At 45.6% G+C, this 14,923-nt stretch overlaps 1 protein-coding gene across 1 annotated transcript in view; it reads right to left on the reverse strand.

Moving 5' to 3' along the window:
- OPRL1 (opioid related nociceptin receptor 1) overlaps positions 1–14,618 on the reverse strand; it is a 29,095-nt gene extending 14,477 nt beyond the window's left edge. The window contains exon 1 of the mRNA XM_066623877.1: positions 14,398–14,618. Within this exon, the coding sequence (XP_066479974.1) occupies positions 14,398–14,618 (221 nt within the window). The remainder of the gene's footprint in view (positions 1–14,397) is intronic.
- Positions 14,619–14,923: the final 305 nt, after the last annotated feature.

Below are 14,923 nucleotides of genomic sequence, written 5' to 3' on the forward strand. Positions count from 1 at the left end.
CCTATGGAAACCAAAACGGAGCAACACGTGCACATTTACATGTGAGTAGGTGAATGTGCCTTGGTCCACTTCAAAGGGCAGGCTAAGGGGAACGCAATCCTACCAGTATGGTCCCAATCCCATGTACATGGAGCTCACCAAAAGCACCAGAAGGTGTTCTCCCTCCCTCCACCATACTAAAACAGAGGCTTGAGCAACTGGTAAGTTGAAAGTTTATTTTTAGTCCCGTAAAGCTAAGTGGGTCCCAACAGAGTGCAATTTTAAAAAGTGGGTCCTGGTGCTAAAATGTTTGGGAACCAATAGTTTAGACTATTGTAATGCACTCTATGTGGGGCTGCCCTTGAAGATAGTCTGAAAGCTGCAGTTAGTGCAGAATGCGGTAGCACAGCTCATCACTTGGGTTTGGCGTGTTGAGTCTGCCATGCCAGAGGGCCAGCAGCAGCATTAGCTGCCCATTCATTTCTGAGCCTATTTCAAGGTGTTGGGGATGACCTGTAAAGCCCTATCTGGCACAGGACCAGAATATCTTAATGAATGCCTTCTCCCATATAATCCTCTACACTCTCTATCATCATCATCAGATAGGGCCCTTTGTATCCTTATTAGGATACAACTGCCATCTAAAGCCAAGAAGATGGTAACAAGGTGCAGGGCCTTTTCAGCTGTGGCACCATGTTGTGGAATCAAGTCCCAGAAGTTCTGAGGACAGCCTCCTCTTTATATGGCTTCCTGTGGGATTTGAAAAATGCCTATTGTGCTTGGCTTTGAGGAAGGAGGATGCTCCTGGGGACCCCTTTTCATCAGTGGGTATAAGTTTATTCTGGGCTGTTTGTATATTGTTTTACCCACTCCTGTATAATCTTGGTTATTTCATTATATTCTTATGTTTTAAATTATTCTGTTATATTGGACACTGCTTTAAGCTTTGGGGAAAGCGGTATATAAAGCAGTACATACAGCAGTATATAAGTAAATACATAAATAAGAGCAGCACAAACAGTTGCGCAGTTATACAACATGTCACTGCAGAATCATTTTGAGCTGTCCCTCGCAGCATGAACATTCATCAGTTGGATGGCTGCTTTTATTGTTGCTTTCAAATAAGGATATTAAACTAAAGAAGGCACAGGGAGCGGAAAAATGCCAGCAGCTTGTAGAATATTGACCAAAGGATGGTGATTCATTGGGAGATGAAACAAAAAACAAAACAAAAAGCAATACAAAACTAATTCAACCCTTGCACTTTAACAAAGGAGTTCAACTACTTACAGAAGAAGATCTCCAATGCATGACTACAGAAAGAATGATAAAAACTGAGGGGGGGGGGTGCAGTAAAGGAACCAGAGGAGAAGCTTGGGGAGACAAGTGGGAGAACTTTCCATGGTTTACTAACAGAGGAAGTTTAACAGAGAGCCAGCCAAGACTTGGGATCCAGTTCAATAAGACCTCCATCCAGACCATGCCCTGAGCACTTTCATTTAATTACAGGTAGGAAGGAATAACTAGCATAATTTACTGGTCTTGTAAAAATGGACATCATATTAGCAAAAAAAAGGAATGCAATCATTTGATGTTGGTATGCCTTTTATATAAAAACAACTGCTGCTGCTACTACTACTACTACTACTACTACTACTACATTATATATTCAGTCTGTGGCAGCAACTTCAGGCAGGGCTGGAAAAGGGCCTGCTCTGAAGTCCTGGAGAACCATTGCTAGTCAGTGTAGACAACATTACTACTACTACTACTACTACTACTACTACTACTACTACTACATTATATATTCAGTCTGTGGCAGCAACTTCAGGCAGGGCTGGAAAAGGGCCTGCTCTGAAGTCCTGGAGAACCATTGCTAGTCAGTGTAGACAACATTTGGTTAGACAGAACAAGGGTCTGCCTCTGGCACAGGAAGGGTCAAATTGTCTTGTGAAAAGAACGATTCTCTCCCTCAGCATGCCCCACTCCATCTTGCTTTTTTATGGAGAAAAAGTGACTGCACTCCGTGGCATAGCTAATGGGGTGCATGGGGTAGCAGTCACACCGGGCAACAAGCTTTAGGGGGGTAACAAACTGAGCTTGACACTAGTGGCCAAAATTGTGAAAAAATTGGTATGTACGAATAATACCATCATGTTATATATCATTGGAAAGGTGATTTAATGCAGAATGCAATGAAACAAACCTCATTAGAATATCTGTATTCTATCAAAAGTTATGGCCAATTAACCAGAAAACAAAAAATCAACTGCCTTATCGAACAAAAAGTGGATTTCTTTAAATCAAAACTGACCTATGAGACTGACTGTTCTGAGAGCCAATGAGATGTTGTTATGACACAATATGGAACCAATAAGGTGTTAATATGAATCAGCTCTCATATCCATGTATCATAATACAGCTACTCCTGCTAACTGGTAAAGAGGCATTTTTTTAAGTGGAGTTCCTCTTATATTTAGCATGTAAAGAATAATGATTCCTCTTCACCCAGCACAGTGTCTCTAACCAATAAGGGGCACACCTTTTATTTATTTACTTAATTAAATTTGATTTTGTTGTGGAGGGGGGGGGGCTACAAAATCTTCTTTGACTCCAGGTAGCATATAGATGCCTTAGCTATGCCACTGGCTGGGGGAAGGTGGCAGATCAAGTGGGTGGTGAACTGCTGGGGGGAGGAGGCAAGTTTCCCACAATTTGTACTTTTTAAAAAGCCCAGGTGCGATGTCACTTCCGATTGTGACATCACTTCTGGGGCATCATTTTAAGTTCTGCACCAGGCTACACGTTCATTAGCTATGCCACTGACTGCACTGAAGCTGTTGGGAAAGGGGCAAATGGCCAAGTTCTGCCCCTCTTTGCCTACCTGGCTGCTCTGCTAAACAGTCAGATAGTGCCAGAAGAAGAGGTGGATTGCCGCTGGCTTGATCCTCTTCCCACTCACTGAGCAGAAAGAGGATTGGAGAGCCACTTGAAGCAGCTCACCTGGCAGTAGGGCAGAGGGTGCGGGCAGGCACTTGCAGGAAGTGGGGCACCAATCCGATTCAAGGCCTGTGCGAGCAGAACATGAACTCCACAGCGCAGCCTGTCGCAAAAGCACCATAAAGTACTTTGCAGCAATGCAGTGACCTGGCATGCCGGTTGGAAGGCTTCAGTCAGTGGAGTGATGGACACCCTCTGGAGCAGGTAAGCCCTGTGCAGGGGGCTGAGCAGCACAGGGAACAGCAGGGAAGGGGTTGAACAGGGCAGGGAAGGGTGGAATGGGGAAGAGATGGGTGGGGTGGGCAGGCTGGGACCAGGAGGGGGGTGGGTTCGGAGGCAGCTGTGTGTACCAATTCCAAACCCCCTTCTCTGACCTGATCTGCCTACATAGACCAATTCATACTTATGCCAGCGATATCTCAGGTTCAGATTGATTCAGAGAGGTTGCTGGGGCTTACCACGGGGCAAGGGGACAAAATGTCCCCTTACCCCAAGGAAACCTCCAGCAGCCTAAAATCCAGGAAGCAGCATAGCCCATCCCAGGGAATTTCATTAGGATGGGGCTGTTTGTCAGTTCTCCACGCCTGTCCCCGAACTTGCCATTTGATGCAAGCCTTTCTGACAGCTTCATGACAAACATTTTCAATCACTGTGCCATGGCACACTGGTGTGCCGTGAATGGTCCCCAGGTGTGCTGTGGGAATTTGGGAGAGGGTCATTTATTGGTAGGGCCATTGGGGGATGTGAGCCCCCCATTGGCAGCACAGTGTGCCTTGTCAATTGTCAAAGAAAACTGATGATGTGCCTTGACCATTTTAGTGCCTTGCCAGTGTGCTGTGAAATGAAAAAAGGTTGAAAATCACTGCTTTATGATCCTGTCCTGATCTCACAAATAACGTACTAAAAAGGTATCACCAAACAGCTGTCATATCACTGAGAGCGCTGCCATTTCCTGCCCTGGTCATGGGTGTCTTTGCAAGTATTCTGGGGAGGAAGGAGACAGATTACAGTGTGGGGGGAATATATTCAAAGCAAATTCACAGGCCTTTGTTTGCATATATTAAAAAGCAAAAGTATTTTAAAGATAGTCTTTCAAAATTCTACCCATACAAATTCTCTCTGGATTCTGGAGTTCCAGATCACCTGGAAACACTTCCAAAGTGTGGAAGTTGTTCTGGATTTCGTTCTTCCTTTGTTCAGGATTTTTTTCTTTTTTAATTTTGAAATTTTGTACACAGCAACTGTTACCCTGCACATGCCCAATCTTGTCTGATGTCAGAAGCTAAGCAGGGTCAGGCCTGGTTAGTACTTGGATGGGAGACCGCCTGGGAATACCGGGTACTGTAGGCTTATACCATAGTCTTTCGAGACTGAAGGTTGCCAACCAACACATCACTGCACATGCCCAGATTACCACAGCTTGCACTAATACATTTGCATTTTAACTATATTTGTGAGGTACACGTGTGCGCTTGCAAAACAATGCAGATAAGAAACCTTGATGTGACAGAATAATTGGTGATCTCAAGAGTCATTGCGTGGCACACACAGGAGCATGGAAGCACATTAGTAACACATAAGAACATAAGAACAGCCGCACTGGATCAGGCCATAGGCCCATCTAGTCCAGCTTCCTATATCTCACAGCGGCCCACCAAATGCCCCAGGGAGCACACCAGATAACAAGAGACCTCATTCTGGTGCCCTCCCTTGCATCTGGCATTCTGACATAGCCCATTTCTAAAATCAGGAGGTTGCACATACACATCATGGCTTGTACCCCGTAATGGATTTTTCCTCCAGAAACTTTTCCAATCCCCTTTTAAAGGCGTCCAGGCCAGATGCCGCCACCACAACCTGTGGCAAGGAGTTCCACAGACCAACCATCATAGTAAAACATCATAGCAAATTTACATCATAGTAAAACCACTCAATGTAATTGCACATACAGTCACATCACGAGGACAGGCGGTTGTTCATTGGCAGGACACAAGCTTTGTATGCAGAAGGCACCTGGTTAATCCGGGCATCTCCAAGTGGGGCAGAGAAAGATCCCTGTCTAGAGCCTGGAGTTCGGCTGCTAGCTGTGTACAATACTGAACTCGACAGATCAGAGATTTGACCCAGAATAAAACGGCTGCCAATAATTACTATTAAACTGCTTCTTTGCAACGTGCTGTCACTGTGTACAAACACACTGACAACTGGTGTGGGGGGTGGGTCAGACTTCAGTGAGCAAAAGGAACTAAAATCTGCTGTATCCAGAATTAATTTCTGGAAATTCTTCAAGTTCAAAAGAATTCACGAACCCACAGAACAATAAAGGAATGGAGCAGAGGCAATCTGATCACCTCTGTTATTTTCAAAGCATTTGCTGTGGTTACTTTATAATAGCTGGAGAGAAGGGGGATCCTGAAAAGTAATCACATGTGATATAAAACTTTGAGGGAGAGGGTTGCCACCCTTCACAATATCCATTACTCTGTGCTATGAAATTTATGTACTTAAAAGATTTATATCCTTCTTTCCCACCCTCTCATTCAGGGGAGCATTCAATAACATGCTTAATAACATTTTAAAAACCAATCCTACAATCAAAAAAATTCAAGAGGTAAAAGATTAGCAGCAGAAACACACACTAGCACCAGAAATGGAGAGGGGGGGGGGTTGCTAAATGAAATGAAATGGGTTTCAGCCATTGCCAAAACTGTATTTTCTCACCTTCTGAAGTGGGGCATTCCATAGTTTTTGTGCCACCTTGTGTTGCCACAAAATCTACTTCCAAAAGTAGAGGACATGCAAAAAGGCCCTCTCTGATTACACAGGCCTACAAAATTGAGGATCAGAAAAGGTTTTCCCAAACTTTATGGTGGTTCGATATGAATTTGGGGTGCCAATTCCAAAAATGGCATCCGTTTTGCCCTATCACATCTAGTTTTGGAGATATAGTATAGACTCATTAGTTAATGGTTCAAGCAGCTTCCTCATGAGGAAGCCATGGTGTAGGCTTCCTCATGAGGAAGCTGCTTGAACCATTCACCAAAGACGCTATGCAGTGTCTCCAAAACTAGATGTGATAGGGGAAAACAGATGCCATTTTTTGAATCAGCACCCCAAATATACCCAGGAATTGGTGTAACGTTTAAGGAAGCAAAATGTGTGTTGGCCTGTGTTATCTCAGGGATAGTTGGCTCCATGTATGTGTGTGGGGTGGAGGTGGTCCTTCAAATACTCTGGCCCCCAAACCATTTAGGGTCTTAAAAGTCAAAACCAGCACCATGAATTGTCTTTGGAAATGTACTGTCAACCAGTGCAGATGGAAAAGCACAGGTTTGATGCTGCATGACCATGAATAGACATGCATTAGCATCCACGTGAGCTGAGGATTCAAAACCATCTTCAAGGGCAACACAGCACAGAATGCATTGCAGTAGTCCAACCAAGATGTCACCAATGTATAGAGGAACATAGTTAGGTCTGCTTGATCCAGGAAAGTATGCAGGTGGTGCACCAACCTAAGCTGGGCAAAAGCATCCTGGGCTGGAACAAACACCTGGGCATCCAGGTGCAAAGTTGGAGTATTCCCAAACTGTGATCCTGCTTTTTCAAGAAGAGTCCAACCCCCTCCAGGCTGACACACCATAATCTGGTTCTACAGATTTCTGGACCTGGATCACAGATTTCCTCACCAATGGTATGGAACATCACTGAGAGGTCCATGAGAACCAAAAGGGATGTATTCCCCCTGTCCAGTTCTCAGCATAGGTCAATGACTATGGTGCCAAAACAGTCTCTATTTTGAATAACAACAAGAAGCCAGACTGAAATTGGTCCACACAATCCGTTTTTATCTGGGAATATCTGAAGTTGGACTGCCACTACCCAGTACAGCATCTTGCCCAAAAACAGGAGGTTAGAGACCAGCCAGAAGTTCTCCCATACAGTGGGATCAAGGGAGGATTTCTTCAGGACAGGGCAGGCTACCACTACACCGAAGCAAGAAGGCACCTCATACCTCCCCAAAGAGGTACTAGATCTCCCTATGCACTTGCCCAATTTCAGCAGCCAATAGGGGAAGGATCCAGCAGGCGTGCAGACAATCTTACACTTCCAAGAATGCTGTCCATGCCCTCAGGATGTACAACTTGAAAAGAATCCATAATATCAGGACAAGCAGACACAAAGGATACATTAAGTGACTATGCTAATGCAGAATTCAAGTCATAAATGATACAAGGGATTTTATCGGCAAAGTAGCTAGCAAATTGGTCACAGCAGGCCACTGAGTCAACCAGCACATCCTTGCACAGGTCCAGATGTATAAGACATCGCACCATTCAGAAAAGCTCCACTGGATGGCTCTCTGCCAACACAACAGTGGCAGAAAAGTATCTTTGCTTTGCCACTGTCATTGCCATCGAGCAGCCTCCAAAATGGGCTCTAACCCAGTTTGCTCGTTGTCTTCACAAGTCTTTCTCCACCCTCACTCAACAGCTGCAGCTCCTCTGAGAAACAAGGTGTTGACTTGACAGCCAGGAAGCTCAAGAGAAAGCAGTAGCTAGAGTGGTGCTGCCCTTTAAAACAGTGAAACACAGGTAAGCTGGTGGCAGGAGCAGGGGGTAGTCAGAACAAGACAAAGAGGGGTGGGTGGATCCTAGTGGCATCAGCTGGCACTGGACCCAAACCCCATTTCCTGCCCCTTATCTCTCCCTTCCTCTGATTTGCTCCTGGCTCAGATCGAAGCAGACCTATTGGGGCAGTGGAGGGTTGCCTTTGGGTAAGAGTTCCCTTACCTTGAGGAGGCCTTTGGACTGCCCCCCCCCCACACACACACACAGAGGGTACGGCATGCACTCCATTGGTGCGGCTGCATCAGCTGGGAAAGGATTTAGTCAGAATTTTGCTTCAGTTCTAGTAACAGGAAAATTCCCCTGAGCAAGCAGGAATCTGTCTAGCACAGTGTTTCAAACTGTGGGTCGGGACCCACTAGGTGGGTCATGAGCCAATTTCAGGAGGGTCCCCATTTGTTTCAATATTTTATTTTTAATGTATTAGACTTGATGCTACCCTGGTAGGTGACTGCATTTGGGGAAATGTTACAGACCTGTATTTTTAACAAGCTGCTATGCATATGCTTTGAACAACAATAGTCAGTAGGACCTTCTCCTGCGTAAGTGTGGGTAGGATTGCAGCCTAGGATTGTTAAAAATTTTCCTGCTTGATGATGTCACTTCTGGTCATGACATCACTTCCGGTGGGTCCTGACAGATTCTCATTCTAAAAAGTGGGTCCCAGTGCTAAACGTGTGAGAACCACTGGTCTAGCAGATGAATCACTTTCCACCTGTCCAGCAATAAACATCAGATCTGATGTGCAACCAGCATGGTGTGTAAGGACAGACACAATACGGATTGAGACAGGTCTATGGTTGTCATAGCAGCCATGAAGTCCTGAACTGGACTTGAGGCAGATGCCCCAGTGTGAACATTGAAACCCCAGGACTGCAAGCCTAGGGAACTCCATTGACACACCTAAGATCACCTCCACTAGCACAGGCAGAGAGATAGTTGGACAACAGGGTGAGAGGTACACCATAGAGTCCCAAACTTGTCTCACCCATTCAGGGCAAGGTAGGATCATTCAAATGTCCATGATCAACCTAACAGGGGATCTGGTCAGAATAATGGAATCATAACACATTACCTTGACTCCTCAAACCTGTTCCCAAAGCCACCGCTTCTGCGATACCTGGAAATCAGTAGGTGAAGAGAGCTGGGAGAGACTTGCCCCTCCTGCTTCATCCAGCCAAGTTTCCATCCCACATTCCAGGTCAGCACCCTAATCGAAGATGAAATCCAACCCCGGATGACTTATTATTTGCTGGCCTGGCATTTAGAAGCAGCAGCCTCAGGCAATCAGGGCTGGTTCTAGAGCTGCCAGAAATACACTGGCTGGAAGTTGTGTGTGTCTGTGTGCAGTGTGTGAGCATGTGCAGAAGGAATAGCTGAGGACCTGGGGCGGCATCTGTCCCTGCCCAGTGGCAATAATGGTGGTGATACACTGACTATCTAGTTATTATCATACCTCAAGAATGGTGTGAGAAAGAAGAGCTGTTTCTAACATGGTTTTTCAGCTTAAGGGCCATGTGCAGCACAATCCTATCTAGCTCTGGAACAGGCAGGCAAGAGAGGCGCTCAAAGTGGTTCAGCCAGAGATAAGGGGAAAATCTTCCCCTTGCCCCCAGGTAAGCCATTGCAGCCCCAATGGTTCTCTTTGGACTTGCGCCACCTCCTGAGGTGGCGTAAGTCCGAGGACAGCGGAGCCACTTGAAGCTGCTCCACGCTGCTTGGGAATGGGGGTTGGGATGTGGCATAAGAGCCAGGTCCCAAACCCACCTCCCGCTCCTTGCCCGCCTGCCCCCGGGACCATCCTCTGCCTGCCCTGCACCCGCCCTGGAACACCTCCCTCCCAGCTCCTCCCCACCCTCCCCAGAGCCTTGCATCAGTTGAGCTTGGTCAATGCAAGGCTCCCTAGCAGAGTCGGTGCAGAGGCTGGATTCAGCCTCTGCAGGCTGGCGCGCATCCCTGTGTCAGCCCAGCCAACTCATGAGGAGGCACAAATGTGCTTTATGGCACGTTTGTGACCCTCCTGGGCTGGTGCAAGGGACTCGCACCACCCCAAGGGTGCCTCAGGATTGCACCCTTAGTTATCAGCTCTGCTAATTGCCTTTCCACTTGCAAGGCATCAGAGGTGTACAGTTAGTAACGGTAGAACTATCCAATAAAATAACAGACTAAAACAACAATAAAAAACTGGTAGAAGAGCAGCAGCAGGCATGATATTGATTTTTAAAGCCTGAGAAAACTGATGTCTTTCTATCACTTAAGAACATAAGAACAGCCCCACTGGATCAGGTCATAGCCCCGTCTAGTCCAGCTTCCTGTATCTCACAGCAGCCCACCAAATGCCCCAGGGAGCACACCAGATAACAAGAGACCTGCAAGGCCTCCTGGGAATTGTAGTTAAGAACATAAGAACAGCCCTACTGGATCAGGCCATAGGCCCATCTAGTCCAGCTTCCTGTATCTCACAGCGGCCCACCAAATGCCCCAGGGAGCACACCAGATAACAAGAGACCTCATCCTGGTGCCCTCCCTTGCATCTGGCATTCTGACATAGCCCATTTCTAAAATCAGGAGGTTGCACATGCAAATCATGGCTTGTAACCCGTAATGGATTTTTCCTCCAGAAACTTGTCCAATCCCCTTTTAAAGGCGTCCAGGCCAGATGCCATCACCACACCCTGCAGCAAGGAGTTCCACAGACCAACCACACGCTGAATAAAAAAATATTTTCTTTTGTTTGTTCTTACTCTCCCAACACTCAATTTTAGTGGATGTCCCCTGGTTCTGGTGTTATGTGAGAGTGTAAAGAGCATCTCCCTATCCACTCTGTCCATTCCCTCCATAATTTTGTATGTCTCAATTATTTCCCCCCTCAGGCATCTCTTTTCTAGGTTGAAGAGGCCCAAACGCAGTAGCCTTTCCTCATAAGGAAGGTGCCCCAGCCCAGCAATCATCTTAGTCGCTCTCTTTTGCACCTTTTCCATTTCCACTATATCCTTTATGAGATGTGGCGACCAGAACTGGACACAATACTCCAGGTGTGGCCTTACCATCGATTTGTTCACTTGTGCCAGGATTCCAACAAGGAAGTGCTCTGGTGGACCTCCCTGCACAGCTGGTTCCACAGCCGCAGTGCCGCTGCTGAGAAAGCCCTATGTTGTGTCCCATAAGACTGATATCACACAAGGAAGAGAAACCCAAAGCATTGGGGGTTTGTATGATATTGGCCCAAATCCTAACCAACTTTTCAGCTCTCACGTAGCTCTGCCCATGGGGCATATGCTGCATCTTGGAGTAATCCTGGAGACCTCCTCAAGGTAAGGGACTGCTTTACCTCAGAGCTGCATCCTCTTAGGTCAATGCTGGAAAGTTGGTTAGGATTGCACCCATGATTGCAGGTCACTTTCATTTTAGAATCTTTTCACTGTCACTCTTAAGAGGCAGAAAGTCTTGAAAGCATGAGAGGAATTGACCTGACAACGGGTCCAACCACTTTAACCAGGGTTGTATTTTTCATAAGGCTGACTAGGATGCAGCCTAGAGGTCCCACAGGGACTAAAGGCCCATCATTTTTTTTTTCTTTTGCTGAGGCACTGTTACTTTAGGGCCCCAATGGTTTAAGACACTTTGCACTCTAAGCCATAGCAACACCATTTTGCTTGCCAGTTCCTTTTTTTGTCTACATCTCTATTCCAATATTTGGGCAATAGTAATAAAAGGATGTCAGCTACAGTGGGGAGAAAGACTGAAGTGTCAGAAGGGGCCCAAAATACCTGAAAGCGTAGGGGCCCAGCCATGGTTCATATGGTCCTGACCTTAAGGTGACAATGACTTGAATCAACCATAGACAACATCAACACTATAAACACAACACTAGCAATAAAACAAACTTGGCAACATAAAAACAAGTTGGACAGGAAAACAAAGCATTACAAAAAGGCTGGACAAATAAAAAGGGTTTCACCTGGTGCCGAGATGAAAACTGATGCAGCACCAGGTGGAATTCTCTAGGGAGGGCACTTCATAAGCAAGTTTCCTCTGCCTGCCCCCTGGTTTAACTTGGAGAAATTGTAACAATAATTTTGGAACTGGAGCACGTGCCTTTTGCCACTGTTTTAAATTTATGTCTTCAACAGGTTCCTAATGTGTGCCATATGCACAGAAATGTACAGTGCAAAAAGCATCCTCAGTGTAATTTTGTAATGACATCAAAAAAAATTTTGCACTCTAGGTTAAAGCAGCCATTTTCAATCATGATGCCGTGGCACACTAGTTTACCATCAATGTTCTGCAGGTGTGTTGCAGGAGTTTAGGGGTGGGTCATTTATCAGTAGGACCACTGGGGGATGTGAGCCCCCCACCAACAGCCTGGTGTGCTTTGTCAATTGTCCCAAAACAGATGGTGTGCCTTAACAATTTTAGGACCTTGTCAGTGTGCCACGAGACAAAAAAAATTGAAAATCACTGGGTTAAAGGATACACATATGCACCGCTGTACATTGGAAACCATTGAGAAAGCAAATGTTATCTGAAAACTGCACGCAGAGCAATTTAGATGAAGTTTGGTAATCAAAAAAGGAAGATGGTGGGTGTATTTTCTAATGTACAATTGCTGGAAACTCAGTCGGGCAATTCTGAACATTTTCATCTGGAGATAAATTTAAATAGGAAGAATTTCATAAGCATCTTTAATTTGTTCCCATTTGTCCCTTGTTATCCTTTCCTATCTGATTCCTGTTCCCTGTCTGAAGACTCCCCATAGTAAAAAAAAAAAAAAAAACTCATTGTAAGCTCCATGGGGAGAAAGGACACATCTTTTTTTGTAGGGATGCTTTTGAACCTTCCTCCTCCCCCAAGATTTTCAGCCAAAAGTTCTCAGCAGGGAAATTTTGGCTCAGCCATAAGTAAAACTAACCTGCCTCATAGTCATCTATATACATTCACAGCTTTGTAAAAGACAATTATTAATTACAGCAATAACAACAGCAAACAATGATGACTAATAGCATAATAATATCTGAAAACCTGTCAGTGATCCTATAGAAGACTTGGAACACGGAGACAAGTACAGTACAAATGAACCCAAATTCATTCGGCTTTATCATTTTTTTTTTTTTTGGCAGCTTAACACCATTTCAAGGGATTTGCATTTGCAGTTAGCTGTGATGGTCGTTCATTATGTTTCCTATAGGTTTTGCACTGCCCAAGTGCTTTACAAGTTTGTATCTCATGTATCTTCATGCTTCCATGAGATCATAGTGAGTGACACCATTTTACCCAAGATCAACTCATGAGACACATGGCTAAAAAGGGACATAAACCTTGGTGTTCTTCATCCAAACGCAGCACGCCGTCCACCACTGTTCCACTAGCTGCTATGGGATGGCATTCACATGGGGTTGAGAAACTCTAATATATGCAAATTAGCTTGGCATACCAGACAGGAGCTGGGGAATGTCTATCAGAATCTTATTTCCCAGAGCAAGTGATTGAGAGACAAAGCTGTGAGCTAGGTAGTCCCCAGTTTAAATTTCACCCTGGCTATGTACGCACAAGATGACTTTATTAAGCAAGGCGCTCAGCCTCAGGTCTTCCATCTGCAAAATGGAGATAAGAAACACTGATCTACCTTACAGAGTGGTTGTAAGGATTATAAGATACAAAGCATATACAAAGCATTGTAATCACATGAAATTTGTCCAGTGGCATAGCTAATGATTGTGTAACCCGGTGCCGAGCTCAGAATGTTGCCGTGGGAGTGATGTCACAACCGGAAGTGACATCATGCCTGGGCTTTTAAAAAAGTGAAAATCAGGTGGAAACCCGCCCCCTCCCCCCAGCAGCTTGCCACCCACTTGCTCTGCCACCTCCCCCCAATCAGTGGCATAGATACTATCTACTGCCTGGAGTCAAAGAAGATTTTGTAACCCCCCCCCCCTCCACAACAAAATCAAATTGAATTAAGTAACTAAATTAAAAGTGCCCCCCTTATTAATTAGAGACACTGTGCTGGGGTGAACATGAACAATTATACTCCCCCTGCTAAATATAAGAGGAGCCCCACTTGAAAAAGTGCTTCTTTACCCAGTTAGCAGAGGTAACTGGATACATGGAAATGAGAACGGACTCTTATTAATACCTTATTGGTTCCATGCTGCATCATAAAAGCATCTCATTTGCTCTCAGAACAATCAGTCTCATAGGTCAGTTTTGAGTTAAGCAAATTTACTTTTTGTTCCATAAGGCAGTTGTGTTTTCATTTTCTGGTTAATTGAAAATAGCATTTGATAGAATACAGATATTCCAGTGCAGTTTGCTTCATTGCATTCTGCAGTAAATTACCTTTCCAATGATATATAACATGCTATTATTATTTGTACATGCCAAGGTTTTCACGATTTGGGCCACTAGTGTCAAGCTCAGCTTGTTGCCCCTCCCCAAAGCTTGTTGCCCAGCGCAATTGCTACCCCTTGCACCCCCTTAGCCACACCACAGAAAGTGTTCTATAAGTGGTATTTATTCAAGTATTTAGATCCTTTCTTTAAATTTCACAGGGTTGTGATTCCTGAGCATTGAGAGAAAAAGAACTCTGCATGTGCTCAGGAGCACTCATTTTATCATGATTTCATGAATACCAGAACTGATTCCTGATACTGAAAATAGGTTCTTGAACCTAGGGCAAGATGGTCTCTCTCTCCAGTTAAGTACTCCTCTGACGAACACAATCCTTGCAGCAATACTTGCTGCAGTACTTGCTGCTTGACCCAGGTTAGCTATTCACACATTTGCTTACCTGATGATCACATACATGACCGAGCAGTTGCCCACCAGCCCCACAATGCAGACGATGGAGTAGACGACGACAATGGTAACCTTGATGCCAAGGGGCAAGAAGCCATCTGCGGTCCCATTGTGAAACCAGTTGTCCAAGCTGAGGTTCCACAGGGATGAGTCATTGACCCACTTCCTCATGTAAAAGAAGTCTCCGGCCGGAGTGTGAAGGAGTGGATCCATCCTGGATGCGGCAAGAGGGTGGCAGCAGGGTTCTAGAGTTGCGAGGAGCTGGAAGGAGAGGACACAGAGTTAGTAGCCCAGTTCCCTCGGCAGAGGTGCACCCAGGGGACCTGAAAGGAGCTGCGGCAATGCTCGCATGTTGATGTGCCTTCCTGCGCACTTCACCCAGGCAGACCCACAGCAGCTCAGCCAGGCTTGGCGGACACTTTGGAAAAGGGCTGGAAGTCTGACTTCAGGCAGCCCTCTGTGCACAAAGGGGGAGGTGGCCCAGATCAGTTCCCCAGTGAGCCCCAAGCCTCCTGCGC

The sequence above is a fragment of the Tiliqua scincoides genome, chromosome 4 (genome assembly GCF_035046505.1).
Source record: "Tiliqua scincoides isolate rTilSci1 chromosome 4, rTilSci1.hap2, whole genome shotgun sequence".
In the NCBI taxonomy this organism is placed as follows: Eukaryota; Metazoa; Chordata; class Lepidosauria; order Squamata; family Scincidae; genus Tiliqua; species Tiliqua scincoides.